At 44.7% G+C, this 15,620-nt stretch overlaps 1 protein-coding gene across 4 annotated transcripts in view; it reads left to right on the top strand.

Annotated features, from left to right (window-relative positions):
• Nucleotides 1–15,620, top strand: part of utrn (utrophin) — a 178,538-nt gene that overhangs the window by 31,907 nt on the left and 131,011 nt on the right. For 3 of the 4 annotated variants that reach the window (XM_084560255.1, XM_084560254.1, XM_084560252.1), the window contains exons 15-38: nucleotides 155–262; nucleotides 414–593; nucleotides 680–846; nucleotides 938–1,061; nucleotides 1,156–1,243; nucleotides 1,768–2,012; nucleotides 2,473–2,641; nucleotides 3,788–3,915; nucleotides 5,203–5,340; nucleotides 5,467–5,580; nucleotides 5,699–5,854; nucleotides 5,971–6,141; nucleotides 6,263–6,454; nucleotides 7,033–7,167; nucleotides 9,833–9,982; nucleotides 10,858–11,019; nucleotides 11,202–11,333; nucleotides 11,528–11,701; nucleotides 11,796–11,951; nucleotides 12,083–12,253; nucleotides 12,848–13,027; nucleotides 13,552–13,680; nucleotides 14,402–14,572; nucleotides 15,391–15,549. In XM_084560255.1, the coding sequence (XP_084416381.1) occupies nucleotides 155–262; nucleotides 414–593; nucleotides 680–846; nucleotides 938–1,061; nucleotides 1,156–1,243; nucleotides 1,768–2,012; nucleotides 2,473–2,641; nucleotides 3,788–3,915; nucleotides 5,203–5,340; nucleotides 5,467–5,580; nucleotides 5,699–5,854; nucleotides 5,971–6,141; nucleotides 6,263–6,454; nucleotides 7,033–7,167; nucleotides 9,833–9,982; nucleotides 10,858–11,019; nucleotides 11,202–11,333; nucleotides 11,528–11,701; nucleotides 11,796–11,951; nucleotides 12,083–12,253; nucleotides 12,848–13,027; nucleotides 13,552–13,680; nucleotides 14,402–14,572; nucleotides 15,391–15,549 (3,699 nt within the window). The remainder of the gene's footprint in view (nucleotides 1–154; nucleotides 263–413; nucleotides 594–679; nucleotides 847–937; nucleotides 1,062–1,155; nucleotides 1,244–1,767; nucleotides 2,013–2,472; nucleotides 2,642–3,787; nucleotides 3,916–5,202; nucleotides 5,341–5,466; nucleotides 5,581–5,698; nucleotides 5,855–5,970; nucleotides 6,142–6,262; nucleotides 6,455–7,032; nucleotides 7,168–9,832; nucleotides 9,983–10,857; nucleotides 11,020–11,201; nucleotides 11,334–11,527; nucleotides 11,702–11,795; nucleotides 11,952–12,082; nucleotides 12,254–12,847; nucleotides 13,028–13,551; nucleotides 13,681–14,401; nucleotides 14,573–15,390; nucleotides 15,550–15,620) is intronic. The other variant, XM_084560253.1, reaches the window with a different exon arrangement.

Raw genomic sequence — 15,620 nt, 5'->3', positions numbered from 1 at the left:
ATTTATAGCCTCATGCAGAACACATCCTGTACGAGATACGTGCTTTTCTTCCCTCCTTCTAGCCAGTCTTGTAGTCTTTAATTAACCGCATATATTAACCCAATCAACTCACACTGAATATTAAATTAAAGCGGTTTTCTCACCTCTTCTGCAGAGTTTGTTTAGAGAGTGGTTGGCTGAAAAGGAAGAGGCCTTGAGTGAAGTGCAAACTAGCAACTTCAAGGACTCCAGTGAAATGAACACCAACGTGCGCCGATTAGCAGTAAGTAGTAGAGGGACTGTTCTCAGTAGCCACTGTTGTACTCGGAAATATAATTTGCGGTTGCTGAAGTAGCAAATGTCATTTCAGCACTTAAGGTTCTCTTGATACTCCGTCTTAAAGGGTCTGATTGTTTGCCATTCGCCATTTTTAGATTTTGAAAGAAGACATGGAAAAGAAGAAGAGGACTCTGGACAAGCTGTCTGACGCAGGGCAGGATGTGATTATGCTGCTGCAAAGTGCCGAGGCGGGAGCCCAGATCGAGGCGGACACGGAGGAGCTGGCCCACAGATGGGACAACCTGGTGCAGAAGCTGGAGGACTACTCCTTCCAGGTGTGTGTCGCGCATTTGCCCGTTCTTTGACGTCATAATCGGCATTTCTTGCTATAATTGATTCGTGTCTCGTTCCCACTGCCCAGGTAATGGAAGCGGTGACGGATGCCGGGATGACTCAGGTGGAAGAGCAGGTCGTCGTGGATACAGTTGCTGTGGCCGCAGCTGCCGCTTTGGTTGCCGATCAGGAGCTTGGCCCACCTGCTCCCCCAAAGAAACGGCTGGTGGAGACGGACGCAGAAGTCAGAAGAACGTAAGAACGAGCAGACCACATGCCACTTGACGTAAAAGTGTCAGAATAAAAAACACGTACCAAAGCACACATTGTCTTCTTCGTCCCGCAGGTATGAAAATAAGCTCTCGGACTTGTTGAACTGGATTAAGACATGGAAGACGTCAGCTCAAACGCTGGCCTCAACTCATCCTGAGACTTCACCTGACACCCCAGACCTGCAGGAGAACCTAAAGGTAAACCTGCAAATGGTTCTGCCCGAAACAACTTGAATTTAGAGGATAGGTTTTCAGGACCACACAGCAAATATGTGTTCGCCAATCTCTCTAGGTTTTGGAGTTGGAACTTGCAGCAAAGGAAGCCACGGTTGGTCAAGTGATCCAGGAGGGAAGAGGCTTGATGGAGCAGCTAGAGAGAGGTAATAAGCAAAGCGCAGATTCCCCCCATTAACTGAATAATTATCATAAACATGTTCCTCTAAAGTGTGTTAACATCCCCGCTCATATTTATTGCCTGAGACTACTGGCTTAAACAAAAAAAACTTCCATGTACCTGTTAAAACAGTGTGGGTCTCGTAAGGTTTTACTGCTCCTGTGCAGCTGCTTGGTATTTGCAAGCCTTTGCTGTTATTCAGTTTTAAATGCCAGCGATCTAAATGTGTGAGTTTGTGTGATTTTGGATGGAACAGCAAAAAAAATCTGTGAGCTTGCAGGGTTGTTCATTTCAAATGCTCAAAGCAATAAAGAGGCACTCAGGATTTTTATGTGCCTACACTGTTCTGGAGGCAGTGATGCGTAGTTGGAGGAAGTGTAAACACCAAACTTTCCGTTAAACTCAACTTCTCTTATAAAATCATATCTGTTTATAGTCGTTTTAATTTTTCCAACCTCTATTTTAAGGTTTTTGAACTTCAGACTGAATTATTTACTTGTCTGTCTACAGAAGCTGTGTGCGTGGACCTGGTGAGAGCAGACGTAGACCTGATCCAGACTGAGTGGGATGTCTGCGCCAGGGAGCTGCAGGCGGCCCGCGAGCGCGTTCACACTCGGACCCGGTTCAGAGCAGTTTCGAGGGAGCTCGCAGACCTGGACCGGTTGCTGGAGGAGCAGGACCTGTGGCTGGAGTCGACCCCCGCGGTGGGAAAGTGCAGCGATGTCGAGCTCAGAAACCTGAGTGGAGAATGTCAGGTGGGATTTACTGTCTTGGTCACACTGACTCTGTGTGACTGATTCTTCTCCCTTTTTTTTTTTTTATTAAACCTCTTAAATTTACCTCATTCTGCTGCAGCTTTTACAGCAGAGATGAAAAGCCATTAAAAAAACAATCATAGATCAAATCAACCATGATGGAAAAATAGGAGGTTTCAGAGTAAAACGTTTCTGGTGAATCTGAAGTGTGCAGCTAAGATCTTTCAGTTTGAGACTAATTTCTTCTGAGCAGGGAGTGAAAGCCTGTCAGTATAGAGCATGACTTCAACTAGTAACTTCCAGACCTCTTTCTAGGATTGTGTGTAGTTTCCCACACTTTGAAACAGAAGATGTGGGTGTTATAGTTTGTGTTTAATCAATAAAAGACATTTGTCTTTATGGGCCATCTAAAGCAACTAATAACATGCTAACCCTGTATTCTTCGTCTTGTGTCCCTTAGACCCGACGTGTTCAGGTCGCCTCCTTCAGTCCACGACTGGAGCATCTGTCTGCGGAGGCGGGATCACTGGGAGCCATGCCCTCTCTGAAAGACAACATGGTGGTGGTATCTGCACACCATGCTTCCACACTGCAGCAGCTTCAGAGCAGAGAACGAGAAGTCAACGAAGGTACCTACGCATCGTTTTCTGTTAATCGTTAAAGCAATTCCTTAAAAAAAAAACTCTGCCCACGTTCAACGGTGCTATGCTTTTAAAGAGACCAGACAGCCTATTCTGCAGGACACGAGATTTAAGCCCCCCTTAAAACAAAGGTCCATTTCTCTCTCCTTGCTCTCGGTTCAAAGCGTTTGGTGTTTATAAGGAGGCTGACAGAGTGATGGCTGAGATCAGTGGAGCTCTTTCCTACATGAGCTGTGTAAATTTGACTTCAGCTTTTATATGAATCCTTGGCCAGCCACAAGTAATAGATGATGCCCTTATATGGCCTCGGTGAGCTCGCGGATGCGCGAGTGTGTACGTGAGCGGCTGAGCGTGAGATCATACCTCTGTGTCAGCTCCATCTCTACCTGAGGACGTGACTTGGACCTGGAGCAGGCCTGAAAATCAGTCACCGTTTTACCTCTGGAATTTACGTGCGCTGCTTCTGGCCAAAAAAAAAAAAATCAGTGTGTAAAGGGAACACTCTTCTGACCGAAGGTGTGTGTGCGTGCGTGGGCATGCACGTCTGTTTTGCCGTGCCCCTCGGGCTTTTATGACTCCGAGGATTTGGACGAGAGCCAAGGAAAACCGTTTTTGTTTCTGCTTGAGGGCAGTTCGCTTCTTGCCGGGGCCTCTCCGTCGCCGCCCCCCGCTTCAGCCCGGCAGTTCCGCTCCGTCTCTGCTCTTCTCTGTGTATATAAACATACGCAGATTATGTAAGCGTTAAATCACCTGGTAATTAACAGAAAAAGCAGCAGAGAGGAGGAGAGGCGTTGTTTGAGGGGAGCGGGAACAAAAGAATAAGAGAATGAAACACAGATGCATGATTATCATCTGCATTAGAGTTCGATGGCGCACCAGCTCTGATCTTATAACGTTATCTAAAAAAACTGTGAGGAGCTCTTTTAAGAAATATGCCGTCAAACATGTGCATTCCTCTTACAGCATGGAACACATCTGCACACATACACAGAGGGGGGGGGGGAATCCCAAACCTCCTCACTGCCCCCTTGTGGTAGCAGATGCAGTGCTTAAATCCTAATGCAAAAACATTAATACCTTGATGTAATACCATATGCACAACATATGCAAATCTTCTCTTTGTCCTTTGTCCAGCCTGTTCTAGTCTGGAAGCCACCCAGGCGGCACACAGTGCGGTGGAGGGTCTAGAGGCCAGACTGGCCACTCTGAGAGACGGGATAAGGGATCTACCTTCGACAGAGGGGGCAGTGGAGCGAGCACAGGTGAGTCATCCTGAATGAAGTTGTTAAACCTTTAATCAGACCGACAGACAAACAGTTCTGTGGCCTTTTTCATCATTTATCGCGTGTACTTCTGTTATTCTACAGTGCTTGACATCATTTGTGGTTATTAGTTGCGTGTTTTGTCAGTAATTATCCTTCCTGAATTAAACTCTAGATCCCCACGAGTCTTATCTCGTTATTAGAAATGGATAAAACAATGAAAAAGAGTTGTGGGTTTGTTATTTTTCATTTACTGGACACTATATCTGATGACACAGATTCCTCTTGATGTTTTAGTCGGCAGGTTTTCTTTCTCAGCAGCAGTTTAGATCGTGTCCGTGTGCTCGTATGTACAGTGCATCAGCGTGAGGGTTTATTCTGTCTCTGCTGTCATTCTTTCTTTTTTTTTCCCCCTCCAGAAAACAATAGGCCTCTTTATCACCCAGTCACTTCCCTCTTTGTATCAAACCTTTGTGTAAGAGGAAAAGAAAGTGCACGTCTCCGTGTGCGTGTGTGTGTGTGTTTTCACATGTACTTTTGCTATGAATGTGTCGTTTCGCGTGTTTCTGCGTTTGTGTGCTTCTCTCCTCCTCCTCCTCCTCCTCCTCCATACCTCGGTGGAATGTGGTTCAGTCTGCAGCCTTGTTATCGCGGCAGATAGGGCACGGTGCCTGGGAGGGGAGAGGGGGGGCGGGACAGGGCAGGGAGGTGGCACATTCTGGGCAGCGTGCCCGTGCATGCAGCATGGAGCTCCGAGCCGCTCGGTGTGGATCCGCTGGACCTGCCAGTCAGACGCAACAATCACAACATACAAGGCCATGACAGCGTATTAGAGTTCAGCTCGCAATTAACCTAATGAGAGAATGTGATAATCATCTGGTTGGTTCAGTATTGTTCCTTTTCTGAATAAAAGGTTTCTCAATACAGCACGCTCAAATGGGAGTAGTTTCTATAGCAGGTTTTAAAATGTTGTGTTTTCTGATGGGACATTTCTTAGACTGAGATGCACGCAGATTGTTATTACTACTGACTTTACAGTAGTAGAAATTCTTTGGGATAAATTAAGCATACTTTCTAAAGCCCTTTAAAGTCCTTGGCAGACACAAATGTTTAAATAATGTTTTTTTTCCCCCGCACTAGCCATTCAAAGAGATTAAGAACCGCTTGTCATTGGCTCACCCAGAGCATGACTCAGTGTTTGTTTCAGTGTGATTTTTCCCATAGCCGGTAACAAGAGCTCGCAAGGGTGGACATGCCGTTTTAATCCTGAACTCTCATTCACCTCAGGGCCTGTGTCTGGAGATCGAGCAAACACAACAAGCCTCCGATCCCGCGGAACTACAAAAATGGAGTCGGCTCTCCTCCAGGGCCCGAGAGGAGCTAGGCACGCTGAAGTGCGTTCTGGGTACCATGAAGGACAATCAGGTAGAGTAGTTTCAAGAAAAAACGTGAACGTGGACCCTTTTTTATGTGTTTCCTGTTTGAAATGTGAATATTGTTCATGTGGCTGGTTGTTGTGGATACAGTTGTTTACAGTAATGCTGTGTTTAGGTACGTGTGGAACAAGTGGAGCGTTGGTTGGATGCGGTCCAGGAGTTGTTGTCTCGGGATGCAACAGGATCAGGCGATGCAGATAATCTGCAGGAAGAGCTTAATCAGTGCAAGGTGAGAAAAAAAATAAATATATATATCATTTTTCTTTTGCCTGAAGTGTTTATCACCGAATTTTGGTTTGGTGTTGTGGTATTATTCCTTAAAATTTGCTTTCTCTGTCCGATGATAGGAGTATGTGAGTGAGATGGAGTCAGTGGAAGGTTCATTGAAGCAGATGGGAGAGAATGTGAAGGCTGTGCAGGTAGCTGCAGTCCCAGGATTGGCCAAGTGGGGCCAGGATAAGTTGGAAGTGTGCCGGGGCAGGTGGGCCACGCTCAGCAAACAGGTGAGGAGAAACGTTTCACACCTTGTGCGCTTGTACGCCGACAAATACGCTGGTCTGAACTGGTGATTGTTCTGGTGTTTCTTTTACTGACCTGTCAGCATTATGTCTCCTTGCAGCTGCTGAGCCACCAGGATCGCGTGGCAGAGACTCAGGAGAAGCAGGTGAATCTGAAAAAAGACCTGGCGGAGATGCAGGAGTGGATAACCCAAGTCGACGAGGAGTTTCTCATGAGAGACTTTGAGTACAAGAGTCCCGAGGAGTTGGAGGCATCACTGGAGGAGATGAAGGTGAGAACAGACAGAACCTAATCGAACACTTTTTATTGGGTGCTTTGGAGAGGATTATGTCGTAAACTGATGCTTGTGCTTTCTCTTCATCCGTCTCCTTTCATGTCTTTGTCTCGCTCAGCGGGCTAAAGAGGATGTGCTGCAGAAAGAGGTGAAGGTGAAGATCCTGAAGGACAGCATCAACGTGCTGGTGTCCCGAACGTCACCCCCTGGCGTCGGCAGTGGACAGGAGCTGACCTCAGAGCTAGAGGGGGTACTGGCCAGCTACCATAAGCTCTGTGACCGCCTGAAGAGCAAGTGTCACACCCTGGAGGTAAAGTGAACATAGTGTGTTTAAGTTAAATCTACTCCATGGCACATACTAACATAAAAATAATTCACCGTTTTCTGCGTCAGTCGCCCAGTTTATCCGTCAACTTAAAGTCTCTCTCGATCCACGATTGGAATGACATGTCGGATTACGCGATGTGTCATTCCTTGTGTTTTCTCCTGTGAGTTCATGTGAGTAACAAGAGCAGCTTGAAGGGAATACCGGTGATTATGTTTGTGAGCTAATCTGTGAGTGTAGGTTCAGAGTTAGGGGCAATGTTTTTCCATTATCATCCCCCAGACTCAGCAGGTTAAAGGTCAGACACGTCACCGAGTTGTGCTTCTCCTTATTTATGCTATTTGTCTGGAGTCTATTAGTCACCTCCTCCTCCTCCTCCTCTTTGTCCTTAGAGGAGTTCTGTGTAATTTCTGTGTGGGTAAGTTTTAACAAATGCGCAGTGTTTATAATAATGTCCGTTAGGGCTTTTAAGGTTTAATAATGCTGTCTCTTCATATTAGGGTCATTACTTGTTCTCCTTTTTAAATGTTTTGATGATGTCTGTGCTGGGTTGTGCTGTGCAGGAGGTTTGGTCTTGTTGGATGGAGCTGCTTCAGTACCTGGACATGGAGCAGAGCTGGCTCAACACTCTGGAGGAGAAACTCCAAGCTACTGAAAACCTACCAGAGAGCACGGAGGCTGTTAATGAAGCTCTGGAGGTACACACACACATTAATGTTCTCATTTGAAATATTAACTCAAAGTGCATTTTATTGAATACATTTTTTTTGTGGGCTTTATGTTGAATGGATCCAATATCACATTATAAAGCCTTTGAATCGCCTTTTTTATTTACATGCCATTTCCTACATCCTCTCGTTATAAGTCTCACAGGAGACTGGTTTTGCATCGCTAGTTTCACCAGCTGTGTGGGAGATCCAAAACACGGCAGAAGGTACAACTCTGAAAGCGCCATCAGGCCAGAAATATAAAAAATGACAATATTAGTACTCAGATAAGAGTCCACTCCCCTCAACCAACATGACCCAGAGACCAGTTTGAGTCAGCTGACACTGGCCGTACTCTTGACGGCTTGTTGGCAAAGAAAGAGCCTCCTAAACGCTTTGAGGCTCGTGGCTGTATGAGTCTGTGGCTGAACTTGCTCCATAGCCGCCCCGGGTTAGAGGAGGATGATAGGGGTTGTGGACGATAGCTTTCAGCTGCCCTCTCATACTCTTCTGTCACCGCTTTGACACTGTCCACTTCCCTTCCCGCCACCATCCACCATCCCTTCTTCACCAGCTTGCCTAGTAGTTTGTTGGCACCACGAGTCCCGATGACGCCTCCTCGGCACATAACAGTAGCAGCAGTAGTTGCAAAAGGAAAACAGCAGCAGCATCTTTAACCCTCATGCACTATTAGGGACACTTTTGTCCCGTTTGGGCAAGTTTTTCCTCTTCATCTGGCCGTCATTTTGGCTGTGTTAGTGCAGGTGGCACATTTTTTTTTTTGTCTATCTCTAACCAACAATTCAATCATTTTGAGGATTAAATTGTTGTTTTACGAAAAATATGAGTTATTTTCCATAAAAGTAATGCCAAATCAGTTGTGGATATGATCAAGATTATCTAAAATATTGACTTGAATGCGTTATTAGTTTTTGTGTAACATCGGATTTAAAATTTGCTATCCTCTTGAGTCATTAGCGTCGCTTGAGGATCCTCAAAATGACTGAATTTTTGGTACCTTTGTAAAGTGCTGAAGTGGTTTAAGAGATTTATGCAGAAAAAATATTAGTTTTTATAGCAGTTTTTTTTTTAGAAGCGGTCATTTTTGTTCTTAAAGGGGAACTACTGTTTTTTTTACAACCTGGACCTTATTTCTGGCATAAAATACGGTTGTTTACTCACCCATATAACTTTGGTGTAATTTGTAGTCGTTCGGGAGATATTTAGATCTGCGTATATCCATATAGTGGGAGTGAATGGGGCACCGAAACGCAGCCTCTAAATAATGCAATATCTGCCGTGAAACTCGTTCATTTCACGAATATTTTGTTATACGCTAGTGCTATTTCCCGCTGAGTCCGGGGTTACGCGTTATCATCATCCGGGGTCAATAGATTGACCTACTGCTACTGCTATGGTTCGTCCACAACCTCAGAATTGGAAAAATATTGTGTGTATTTTAAATACACATTCATTCTGCATGGCTGAGAAAGAAGAGAAAGCAAGTAATAAATCCGATATATTTGCAGTTCTTACTCAGACTCACTTAATAAATCCGTGAATTGCAATTAATAATAATAGTTAGAATACCCATCCCGCCTCTTTGCTTATATCTACCGATTTTTAAATAGACACACAAAAATGTTGGTATCAGGCCTATCAACTCACACCACCATTAAACATAAATTCAACCTGAGTGGTACTGGTCAGTCCATTAAGCGTGTAAGTGTATGTTAATAATATCATTTGTCTTTCATTCGTCTCCCTAATTCCTTCTGCTTTGATTTGCGCTGCTGCTATATCTGTAGACCGCCTGCAGCACGACTGTCAAAGTCGCTTTAATCACAGTGCTGCTTCTGTTACATCGCATATTGAGGAAGGAAATTGAAGACCCTTGAAGACAATGTTCCTCCCTCTTGCCTGTGTCCTCATCGTGTGTTTTAAGCTTGTTTTTTTTTTCTTTATTTGTCTGCCCCAACAAGTCCTTTTTTCTCCCTCCCTCTCTCTCTCTCCCCCCTCTTCATTACTCTGAAGCTAATTCTCTCACCCTTCACGCTTCCCATCCTCCTGGTTTCCTAATCAGACTCACCCCCCCAGGAGTCGGGGAGGGAGAGCTGTCGTTCTCTCTGTCCGTCACCCTCGGGAAGGAAAAGCAGATTTAATGACCCTACACAAGCAATGACTGTTACATCCAAAACATGTGCCGTCACTCGTCAAGCTCCCTCTCTCTCTCACTTGTCTCTCATTTCTCGTTCATCTTATTTTGATTTGCTTCTACGTGACACACCCAGCCCGGCAATTTCTGCATCTGCGCTCCATCTGTTTGCTCAGCTTTCTGGTTCTTTCTCAGTTTTTCATGCGCACATTTTTATGCTGATTTGCTGGATTTTATTTTTTTTCTCTCTGATGGTTTGTGCTCGATTACGGGCTTAGGTCTGTGTTTTTACTCATTCTTGTTCTTCCAGTTTTGAGTTTCTGTAGCATTTTTTTATTAGGAACTGTAGCACAACTTTCTCCATCTCGGTTGCGGCTTTATCAGAAGATTATTTTTACTGTTGTCCAGGAATTGGCATCCTTATGCTCACTGTCTGTCCTTCCCCTTTTGCTCTTAAATTCACTTTTTTCGTTTACTCTCTTTCTCTTCATTCACAACCAGTCGTTGGAGAACGTGCTTCGCCACCCCGGGGACAACCGGACGCAAATCAGAGAGCTGGGTCAGACGCTGATAGATGGGGGGATACTTGACGAACTCATTAGCGAAAAGCTAGAGGCCTTCAATTCACGCTACGAGCAACTCAACCACCAGGTCGGGACCTTGTCTTTGTGCATGTGTGTGCATGTCAGTGTGGAAAAAGATGTCCGTTGCATGTTAATGTGTGAATTTTTAATAGATCTTTATAACTACGTATTTTTTTTTTTTACTGTAGGAGTTCATATCTAATCATTATATCCATTGCACAATATAACAAATCTACAAGCTCTGAAGAGAAAATTGTCACCAGTTGCTATACTCAGAGAGATATATATATATTGTTGCATCTAATTAAAAACAAGAAGTATTTGAGATCGGCTGCCTGCAGTTATTTTTTTTTTCTGTAGTATTTAAAGGGGAACTACTGTTTTTTACAACCTGGACCTTATTTCTGGCATAAAATACGATTGTTTACTCACCCACATAACTTTTGTTTCATTTGCACTTGCATTTGTATTCCTTCGGGAGATAATTAGATCAGCGTATATCCATGTAGTGGGAGTGAATGGGGCACCGAAACGCAGCCTCTAAATAACGCATTATCTGCCACAAAACTTGTTCATTTCACCAATATTTTGTTATGATACGCTAGTGCTATTCCCCGTTGAGTCCGGAGTTACATGTTATCATCAGATGATTTTGCGGCAGATAATGTTTTATTTAGAGGCTGCGTTTCGGTGCCCCAGTCACTCCCACTATATGGATATACGCTGATCTAATTATCTCCCGAAGGAATACATATTACACAAAAGTTATATGGGTGAGTAAACGATCGTATTTCATGCCAGAAATAAGGTCCAGGTTGTAAAAAACCAGTAGTTCCCCTTTAATATTGGCAGATGATCAAAATGGAATAGTCGAATACATTAAAACCTCTGGCAGCGAAACTATTCAAACGCATGACTTTGCTGCCCCGTGTCCTCGTCCAGGCGGTGAACCGGCAGATCAGCCTCGAGCAGCAGCTGCAGACGCTGAAGGAGAACGAACAGGCGCTCCAAACGCTGCAGGAGTCGCTGAACCAGCTGGACCACACGCTCACCTCCTACCTCACTGATCGCATAGACGCCTTCCAGCTCCCACAGGAGGCGCAGGTACGGTGCACGGAAACTCGCCGCTCATTCACACTCGGGAGATGAGGCCGTCTCTACATGCATTGAATAGCAGTAAACATATTTCCCATGCGGATGCCGTGAATGTGCTTGAACTTCAAACTTAAACTTGTGTATGTAGCTGAAAGTAACATGTAGAGTTGTCATTTTCATGTCTCCTCCAGACTATCGGGGCAGAGATCGCTGCCCACGAGTTGACAGTGGAAGAGATGAGGAGAAGAAATGTGGTCAACTTGCCTCCACCCTCCACTGATGGCAAAGCTGCCCGTGGTGGGACAATGCTGGAGCAGCTACAGGTAACACTGACTCCTACTGGACAATGTGTGGAACTAGACTGATAATGTTCTTTCTGCTGTTTAGATATATTTTTTTCACATCTAAAAAAAGAGAAATATCTTAATTCATAGCACTATATCAAGAGAATTGTTGTGTTATCTTTGCTGTGATAGAAGTGTGTAGCTTTGATTACCTTCTGCTTTACACACTGCAGAGGAAACTAAGGGAGATCTCCACAAAGTACCAGCTGTTCCAGAAGCCTGCTAACTTTGAGCAGCGCATGTTGGACTGTAAGAGGGTCCTGGACGGTGCCAAAGCCGAGCTTCACATCCTGGATATTAAGGACTTGGAACCGGAAAAGATCCAGTCCCACCTCAGTGGTTGTATGGTGAGAGTCTAGATGGTCGTAGCTCGTTCTGTAAACATTCAAAACATTCAGCAAACCTTTAAGTAACTACCTGATACGTTAACCAACTTTTTAGAAATTGTACAAGCTGCTGAGTGAGGTGAAGCTGGAGGTGGAGACGGTGATAAAAACAGGTCGCCAGATTGTGCAGAAACAGCAAACGGAGAACCCCAAGGCCATGGACGAACAGCTTACGGCTCTTAAACTGCTCTACAATGACCTGGGGGCTCAGGTAACTAATTTCAGGGGATTTTATGTAAAGCAAATTAGTCTAATTGTTCTGTAAAATGCAGCTTGTGGTGCATTATGTGTTTAATATTTCAGACGTAGCTTTGTGTGAGACACCCTTTGTTTTCTTTACAGGTAACAGAAGGAAAGCAGGACCTGGAGAAGGCTTTGTCTCTGTCTCAGAAGTTCCACAAGGAGAGTGCTGCCCTGCAGGACTGGCTGACTACAAATGAGGCCCAGCTCCAGCAGAAGAACAGCTGTGGAGACATGCCAGCTGACATCGATGCTGAGATTGCGTGGGCGAATGTGAGCAGCTGTCCATTTGTGTGGAAGACTAGACGGTTAACCCTGTGAAGTGGTTATTTTGAGGAATTAATTATTTTATTTTTGTGATCATAGATGATTTAAGATTCAAACAGTCTGGCATTTTCACGTCTTTCAGCTCACCTCTTTAGCTGTACATCTGTGTCTTGCCCAGTAGATGGCGCAGAGTGACTGATCTGTTGCTCTTGGACACAAAAATCCATTTCTGACAGGGAGAACTTCTTAACAGCATTATGAAGAGGAGCTTTTTAAAACTGCTCTAATATTAAAGAGCTGTGATTGAATCCAAACTCACAGCGCCGCTTCATAAATCATTGACAGCCTCGTCCTCTCTTCTCTTGCCCCAGTGCAGCAGTGGAAAGGACTAAAAGTTTCATATGATTCAACACATTGAACCAATCATGTTTTTTTACCCAGAAGACTCAGAAACAATATTAATTCTGAAAAAGTATGGACTATCAATGGAGCACTGGTTCACACCAAGTCATTAAAACACTACTGTACAATACAGTGTTCAAAGGATCATATGTTTTGGTGTCATATGTTTACTGGTACGCGTGTGTGCTGCTCAACCAGGGCCTGCTGAAGGAGTCGGAGCGTCGCAAGGCGGAGCTGTCCGGCCTGATGGAGACCAGCGCCGGTCTGCAGACTCTGGTGGAGGGCAGCGAGGCTGAGCTGGAGGAGAAACTATGCGGTCTCAATGAGTCCTGGGGCCGCGTTCGCACCTTGACCGAGGACTGGCTCAGCGCCGTTCTGGTGCGTTGTTCTTTTTATTTATCATTTTTATGGGCATGTGCTTGTGCATGAATGAAGGCAGCTCTTGAGTAAATAAATGATCACCCTTCTGTTTGTTGTTGCTTTTGTTTATTTATAATACTTTTCCATCGTGCTGGATTATTTAAGCAGGCGCGTAAAAAGTTAATTGCATTTTTAGAGGAGTTTAAGAGCAATAGTCTTGCAAGATTTACAACTCCAATAAAACTTTTTCTCATCATCCTGTCTAACTCGAGTAATTGCAGCAGCTCGGCGAAGAAATAAACTTCAAATCAACAACAAACAACGGCATGCGCACACCCTCTTCAAGATAAACACTACTCAAACAAAGAGGGGCTTTTACGTTTTATATTTGTGCACTGCAGCAAGTCAATTACAACGTCTTTCTCTTTTTAGATTAAGCCGAAAGTGGGGGAAAACGCGCAGGGACCTTTAACAGTAATTAACTTTGTGATTTCCTGAAGGAAACAAACGAGCCTTTTGTTTTGTTTCGTGTTTGCGCGCAGAGCCACCAGAATGAGGTGGAAATCTTTGACGAGAACTTGGCTCACATCAGCACCTGGCTCTACCAGACCCAGATCCACCTGGACGAGGCCGAGCGGCTGCCCCCCGCAGAGAAAGAAAAAGTGGTGAAGGTAAGCAGCAGTGAGGAGGGGAGATTAGTCTGGCGCATAGCTACGGTACATGTGACACATGAGGGATAGTTTAACTTTTCCATATTGCCATTTAGAAGCCATAATCTCATAATATTTTCTTTTTCCAGTTAAGTCTGAAAATGTGCGCGCTTTGGCTGAGCTTATACCACGCAAATCTTAGGAATATCGAATAGTAGTTCAAAATTGGTTTATGGAAATCACTGCTCCTGGCAAGGTAACGCATCCATCAAGGATTACCCCTCCTGTAACTCTGCAGTATAGAGAGATTTTTGTGTGTTTCACATGAAAGGATTAACTTTGCCCACTCTTGCAGCAGAAACCTTTGTGCATGTTTAAGGTGGGGGATATTTGATATGGTAAAAAGAAAAGGAGAGTGAGGTTTGTACGGGGTATGATTCGGAGAGAAGGTGGCTAAGTCATAATACGAGGAAAGAAGAGAAGCCAAACCTTTATGCTGGTGTGAAATAATTTATCTAGGGCATTGTATTAAATTCATAACCCTTCCTCTCGCCGTGACATTTCAAGGTCTCCTCTGAATATCAGGTCGTCCCCAGGCCCGCTAACCTTGATCGGTACAAGCCGTTCCGAGCTTTGTCGTCTGACCCAAGGCTGCGCTGCCTTCCGGCACCGGGTTGAGAGTGACTGATAGCGTGAAACGATAAGTGGATAAACAGTCTGCTTGTCCGCGGTCTGTCCTCAGAGCATGCTGGAGGAGCTGGAGGATATCCGTCTGCGCGTGGACAACGTCAGGGACCAAGCCGTCATCCTGATGACCAGCAGGGGGCCCGCCTGTCGGGACGTGGTGGAGCCCAAACTGGCCGAGCTCAACTGCAACTTTGACAAGGTCTCCCAGCACATAAAGACTGCCAAGGTACAGAAGCACAAACTCAGATCACATCTTTACACAATACAAAACAAAAGGTTTGGAAACTGACAGTTATTTTGTTGTTTTAGTTTAGTCCATCAAAACAAATTCAAGTTACATAATGAATGTGGGATTCTCAGCTTTAACTTGAGTGTAAATTGGAGAAAAGGTGTAGGAATTACAACAGTTTTGTTGCATAATCCCCATTTTCAGGGGTGTAAAAAGCACTTGGACTGTTAAATGAAAATGCAATCAAGGGAGCTCTCAGTGCAAGTCAAACTAGCCAACGTTAGGCTGCAGAATCTAAACCATCAGAGAGATAGCAGGGATATTGGTTTATACTGAGAAACAGAAAGGGTCACTGGTGTTTATTGATGATGAGACTTCAGACCAAAGCAGCTAGATGAATCCTGAAGTGTATAGGGACATACTGTCAGCTCTGATTGTACCGTGCGCCGCAGTACAAATGGACAACGGCCAACAACATAAAGTGAAAGCAGCCCAGGAGTTTTTGAATGTAAAGAAGTGGATTATTCTGCAGAGACAGGGTCAGGGTCTTGATCGACCTTGCATTTAACTTGCTCAAGACCAAACTAAAGACAGATAGACCCATGACCTAACAACAGCTGAATATGGACAGCTAAAATAACAGAAAAATGGTCAGTATCCACACATAAATGGACCAAACAAGTGTTTTTTAGAGACACAAGACAGACAGGAAGTCTTAGTTTGACTGTGGGCATTAGAGCACACCTGAACGCACATTTATTTATGTAAGCAGCTCTGACCGAGTTACCTGAGATTTGTTTTTGTTCTTTCTTAAGGTCGTTCAGAGTCAAGAGCTCAAAGGTCAGAGCCAGGCTCACGCTGCAGAGGCTGTGGTCTCGAGTGAGGTCAAGGACATTGAGGCGGAGGTCCACGACACGCTGAGAGCTCTGCAGCAGCAGCAGCAGGACCCAGTTAACACCCTGGACGATGACAAGGTAGGAGATGTCTTACCTAACTGAACAGCTAAGCAGTAACTTTAAAACAAGCCTCATCGTCTGGCCAAAGG

This window comes from Chelon labrosus, assembly GCF_963514085.1.
Source record: "Chelon labrosus genome assembly, chromosome: 14".
NCBI lineage: Eukaryota > Metazoa > Chordata > Actinopteri > Mugiliformes > Mugilidae > Chelon > Chelon labrosus.
Note: the sequence above shows the minus strand (reverse complement) of the source record. Positions and strands in the feature narration are given on the sequence as shown.